Here is a 6,465-nt window from a genome sequence, read left to right on the forward strand (position 1 = left end):
TAAAAAAAGTAACTAAGACATGGTCTTTGGCCAATAACTTGGCTTTTGGACACATTGATTCTCTTAACAGCCAAATGGACACAATAATCTACTTTAAAAAAAAATTTTTTTTTTTTTTGGAGAAAGGGTCTTACTATGTTGTTCAGGGCACTCTGAACGCATTATGTAACCCAGCCCAGCCTCAAACTTGTGGCAATCCTGCCTCAGACCCCCAAGTGCTGAGGATTACAGACTTGTGCCACTATGCCTAGCTCAAAACACATTTTTTTAAAATAAATACTGGAGCCAGGCATGATGGCACATGCCTGTAATCCCAGCACTCAGGAGGCTGAGGCAGAAGAATCACTGTAAATTCGAGACCACAGTCTAGGCTACATAGTGAGTTCCAGGTCAGTCTCAACTACATAGTGAGACCCTGTTTCAATAAATAAATTAATTAAATTAAATTTAAAAAGTAAAGTAAACACCAGAAGACCAGGAATGTAGCTCAGTGACACTGGGCCTGCCTGGTAAGCACACGGTCCTGAGTTCAATCCCAGTACAAAAAAAAAGTAAATATTGGAAATGATTTATTTATACTTGAAAAGGTACATTTCTAGGGCTCCACATTACACCTGGGATAGGTGGAAGGTGCTTAAATGACAACAAAGGCCCCAGAGGTGACAGTGGGCAACACCCAGATTGTGCAGCCACAGTCCCCTCACTCTGCAGCTGCATGGACATCATCTTGGAAGCCAGAAGTACATTTCCTCTGTCAATACTAAGGGCTGAACCTAAGATCTTCAGCCTAATTATACTCAAAAGTACAAAAACCTCATTTATTAATAAAATGCAAATTCAATGAAAAGTACTAATGAATTCATAAAAGGTTTTTGGCTTGTTGTTGAGACAGGGTCTTGCTGTGTAACTTAGGGGGGCTTCAAACTCACAGCGATCATCCTGCCTCAGCTTCCTGAGTGCTGGGATTACAGGCATTACTACCATGCCAGGCTGAAATCTTTTTAAAATATATTTTCTTTATCAATGAGCATAAAAAGGACACAGATATCATCACGGAAGGAAAGAATTTGGAGGCAAAACTTTTTGATGTTCACAGAAGAGAAGATAGCAACAGTTATAAGTAACACTACCAGTGACTAGCTCAGAACTCATTGAAGAATCACATCCGACCCAGTCATTCCAAATGTAGTCATACAGCATGTATTCAGATATCCCACGCCATGGTGAGTATTATAAATATACACAACTTTTACTTGTTAACTAAAATAACAATTTGAGATCCTCTGATCTGAGCAGTGACCTAGTAGTGACGGTATCTGTGAAAGACACTGTCTACAAGCTCATAATGAGCAAGATCTTCATCTCATATACGTTAGACACAAATGAAATCTGGAGATCCTTTTGGCCCCCCTTGGACAGAAATCCTCCACTCTCTCTTTTTGCAGGGAGAAGAGATAAAGAAGGAACACATTCTATTCTCTAACTTCATTAAGCAAACAATAGCTTTTAGGGTTTTTGTTGCTGTTGCTGCTGCTGTTTTAAAGACAGGCTCTCTGTGAATGCCAGGCTGTCTTCAAACTCCCAGAAATCCTGTGTGAGCCTCCCGAGTGCTGGCATTACAGGTATGCACCACCACACCTGGCCTGCCAGCAAATTTTGTTTTGTGACAAGGTCTGGCTGTGTAATCCAGGCCAACCTTGTACTCACTACATAGCCCAAGCTAGCCTTGAATTCCTGACCCTTCTGCCTCAGCCTCCTGAGTGCTAGAATTACAGGCTTGTGCCACCATGCCCCTTCCTTTGTCCTCAATTTATAAATAAGATGTATTCCTGGGAAAGAAAACAAATTTTCACTTTGTCATCTACAAAATACAACATAAATATGAAATACAGCTAAGTGTAGGAAATGAATTAGCATGTCCACGAAAGAGTTCGCAGGCCTCAGGTGGTATTTACCATGCACTAATCTAGCAAATCCACCAGTTATCATAGAAACTCCTATCACAATCAACCCACAAAAAGTCTGACATTTGTGGTAAATGTATTTGAAAACATCACCTATTTCAAAATAGAACACCTATGAAAAAAGTTCCACAATAAATAGAAACAAACACTGAGAAACAACATCAAGGAGAATGGAAGGCTACAGCTCCCATGGAAGAGTGCCAACACTGAAACATCCCCCAGGGACTGGGCTCCTCCTACCGAGACCCAAGCAGATCTCGGTGGCTCTGAGCAGACACAAGGGCTGTCCTACCTGCAACAGCACACTCTGTAAGGGGACTGCAGGCTCAGACTGATTATGAGCATTCAGATACCGGCCACATCACCCATGGTCAAGTGGCAACCTTCTGACTCACATTTCCTTACCTTAAAATGGGAATAAAAACAAGCCAGGTGCAATGGCATACACCTGTGATTCCAGTATACTCGGGACGCCAGCGAGGCAGGAGGATCACTGAGTTTGAGGCCAACCTGGACTAGTGACACTTTGTCTCAAAGGGGGTGGCATGGGAGGTCATCCAATGAATAGTAAATGTGATATTACTTAGCTATTCACTACTATTGTGACAAGCATGAGTATTATTCCTTCCAAAAAATCTGCTTTCCTTCATATCACTGATGCAACACTTATTTCCCACAATACAAACTCTTTTTTTGGTGGTGGTCGTGATATTGAACCCGGGGCTTTTTACACTGAGCTACACCCTCAGCCCTTTTTTCTAAGTTTTGTTTTGTGATAGGGGGTTCTTCCTAAACTGCCCTGCTTCCTTTGCCTCCTCGAATGCCAGAATTATCATTTACAAATTTTTGTTAGCAATCGTTCCAGTAATTTAACTTTAGTTCCATAAGATGCTAGTTTTTTTGTTTGTTTGTTTGTTTGTTTGGTACCAGGGATCGAACTCGGGTCCTTGTGCATTCTCTTTTTATCCAACAAAGCATCTCCCAAATAGCTCATCCAGATTGAGTTATATCTGGAGGAAACTAGTACATTTTTTGAACATGCATCACTTAACAAATATCTTTGCCTAAACTAATACCAAAACAGACTTTTTTCATTATTTAACAGTGCTGATCACATCTGACTCAACTCTGCTACAATTTTGCTTCTATGCAGCCCCAATGTGATGAATGACAGCTTAAGAATCTGAAGGACTGCTGGGCTAAGGCACAAGGTCACAGGTGCAAGGCCAGCCTAAACTGCATCCCAAGACCCTATCTTGACAAAAAAATAAAATAAAAGGAAAAAACTAGTTATAAAGAAGTTAATTTAAGGTGATTTTTTTTAACCTGAAAGGATATATGTATTTTTCAACACTACCCCCTGAAATTACAACTGCTCAGTAAAGTTCACCACCATTGCAAAACCTGCAGAAAATATTGACAAAGAAATGTGCAATTTTTTTTGGAGACAGGGTTTCCCTATGTAATTCAGGCTGTCCTGGAACTTACTGTGTAGCCAGGCTGACCTTGAACTTGCAGCAATCCTCCTGCCTCAGCCTGCTGGTGCTGGGATTAGACGTAAGGGTCACAGTGCTCTGCACGGAATGTGCAAATTATATACAAACTTTCAAAAGTGGTTTAAAAAGTACAAGAATCAGGAAGGGAAAGTGACACACCACCTTTGATCAACTCCCTCAGAGGACTTTGACACTTACTGTATGGCTGGCTGGATTTCTCTTTTAATAATCAAAATAACCTAGGAGTATGCCCTTGTCAAAGATGAGAAATTGAGTCTTGGCAGGGTGAAATACTATATAGCAAGGTACCAACTACAAAAAGCCTAGAGTAAAATTAAAATTCCAGGCGGTACAATCCCACACTTCCCCAAGATGCTGCACTTTCAACCCCATACTTGGCCCTCTATGGCCTCAGGTTCTGCATTCAAAGATTCAACCAAGGAGCAAAAAGATTCAGAAACAAAATTTTAACTGTAATGAACATATACCTTCTTCTTTCTTATCACTGTTCCTTAGACAACAGAATATAACCACTACTTACGTAGCATTTAGAGTGTATTAGACAATGTAAATAATCTAGAGGTGATTTAAAAGGTAAGCAAGATGTGCATAATTTGCATGCAAATATAACACCACTGTATACACTGTACTTGAGCATCTGTATATTTTGCTATGTTGTGGGGACGGATACCAAAGGGTGAATACAGCACTATTTTCAATATGCTGGTTAGGACATGTCAGTGGGTTGTTAAATTTTATCATAGACAACATTTTTAATGATTCACCTGTATAACCAAGAATTATTGAAGAGAAAAAAACAAAATAAAGAATTATTGCAGAGGATATGCAATGAGGTGCATGCCTGTGATCCCAGGACTGGGGTGGCTGAGGCAGGGGGAAGGCTAAATTCGAGGCCAGTTGGCTACAATACACAGTGAGTTCAAGGCCAGACTCGACTACATAGTGACACCCTGTTTCAAAAAAACAAACATATAATAATTGCAGAGCATGTAAAGAGAATGTTATCACTTGAATTTTTTATATATGCACATGTATGTACTAGATCACAATGTAAAAGATATTTCTTACCATAAAATGTAATCAAAATGTTGGAAAATCACTGCTAAAATGTACTTGCTGCTTCCCTAGAAATTTATATCATGTAACCTGATGAGTTTTATACCGTATCTGATGCATTACTCATTAGTTTGTGCTGTCTTTTCAAGAGTCTTTCAACCTACACAAAAAGTTCAGTGATATCCTAAGGTTATCCTCAATACCTGGGGAGATCAAGTCGTATCAAACTGGATCTGTCAATCAGTACATAAAAAGGATTTGCAGATACTTATAGGATTACACAGTTTTACTTCTAATTGGCTACTTAATGTGAAAGCAATTCTACACTAACTTTAGGGATGCATAGCCTGGGCACCAGCGAAGACTGACTTAACAGTTACAATAGTTGATGGGACCAGAACTAAGTGTTCTTGTCCTTCACAGGTGCCAAGTTTAAACTCAAAGTTCAATCTAAGGGAAACAACAAAACGCGTATCAGTAGCTAAAGCCTGTGGGCCACACCAGGCTGGTGGTGCAAGTCTATAATCCCAACACTCCAAAGGCTGAGGCAGGAGGATGGCTCAGAGTCTGATGCCAGCCTAGGCTACATTGTGAGACCGTGTCTCAAAAAAATGAAAACAATCACTTTTTAAAGCATGAAAAGAATTTTCATAATTCCTGTTTTTTGGGTTTTTTTGGGGGGGGCATTGAGACAGGGTCTCACTATGTAAATGAGACTGACCTGGAACTCACTATGTAGCCCAGGCTGGCCTGGAACTCACAGTGATCCTCCTGCCTCAGCCTCCCCAGTGCTGGGATTACAGGCTGCGCCACCACACCCGGCCTCCATAATTCCTGTTTTGAAAGGAATTTCAGCAAAGCCTTTAAAGCATACAAAACTACCTGACACATAACAGCATTCATTCAATGAATGAATAGGATTCTTCTTTTTAACCTTTATCCAACAACGAAAGTGAACTTTGGTTAAAATTCTGAAGGGAGTTGTATGGAGTAGAATTAGATTAAGATCCCTCCACAGTCAGCTGGTAGAACTGTCTGCACGTGCCAAGTGACTGGTGCAGGGCCACTTTGGGGTTGACAGTGGGCTGAGACCACCCCCCCATCCACCCCACCCCACCTCCGCCCACGAGTTGACTCTTTGGAGGCCTCACATTGAACTCCACATCCACTGCTAACAATCAACTTTTAAAGGTCAAAGGGGAACCGGTTTCTAACCTTCCCATAACACGTGTTCCACACAAACTTCCGGGTGCAGTTACAACTGGCTGCGCAACTCAAGGTACTAAAAACGTTGCTTTGACTCTCGTTTTCTCGCCCGTTCTTTTCCCACGTTTCTCAACCAGCGACTCCCAAAAACAAAAGCCTCCCACAGTAAACAACGCACTTGAAAAGAGCTTCAACGTGCAAGGATCAAGTTAGTGGTCCGCAAACATTAACCAAACAGAAGCACAAAGCCGATGGAAAGGGGAGGAGCTGGATACCAGGGTCAGGAAAGAAACAATCACAAGGGTTCAGAACATCCAAGTCTCCTCAGCAGTTTAACTGATCCCAAACCACTTATGGGAAACTACCGGCAGGCACTGCTTTGGGGAACTCTGGATGCTCGGGACAGCGAAAACAGTCCGAGGAAGCCAATGCGCCCCCGCCACCCCTGCCACATACACCTACCCTGTGGGTCGGGGAGGCCAGCACGCCTGCTCCGGGCAGAACTAAGCTCATCACCGGGGGAGACAGGAACGTAGCCCCCACGTGTCCCAAGCACTGTCCCCGCCGCGCCAGGAGCGAAGTCCGCGCGCACCCGCCAGTGCGGGGTGCAGACCCAGGACAGACGACTCGACCCCGCCGCCTCCTTCCCTCCCATTTCCCAAGGCTCCGGCAGGAGCGGGACTTGGGAGGATCCCGACTTCACTTTCCCCGCCGGGTCGGGG

General features: G+C 42.6%; 1 protein-coding gene across 9 annotated transcripts in view; it reads right to left on the bottom strand.

The window, feature by feature from the left end:
* The window catches only part of Sbno1 (strawberry notch homolog 1), an 87,553-nt gene that overhangs the window by 69,058 nt on the left and 12,030 nt on the right, over window positions 1–6,465 (bottom strand). For 3 of the 9 annotated variants that reach the window (XM_033762467.1, XM_010604323.3, XM_010604318.3), the window contains exon 1: window positions 6,206–6,432. The exons of 1 other annotated variant lie outside the window; for it this stretch is intronic. In XM_033762467.1, the coding sequence (XP_033618358.1) occupies window positions 6,206–6,256 (51 nt within the window). In that variant the 5' untranslated portion in view covers window positions 6,257–6,432. Of the gene's footprint in view, window positions 1–6,205; window positions 6,434–6,465 lie in introns of those variants that run through there. 5 more of the 9 variants (XM_010604324.3, XM_010604321.3, XM_010604320.3 and 2 more) reach the window with 4 other exon arrangements.

The sequence above is a fragment of the Fukomys damarensis genome, unplaced genomic scaffold (genome assembly GCF_012274545.1).
Source record: "Fukomys damarensis isolate Sample0158 unplaced genomic scaffold, DMR_v1.0_HiC HiC_scaffold_12, whole genome shotgun sequence".
In the NCBI taxonomy this organism is placed as follows: Eukaryota; Metazoa; Chordata; class Mammalia; order Rodentia; family Bathyergidae; genus Fukomys; species Fukomys damarensis.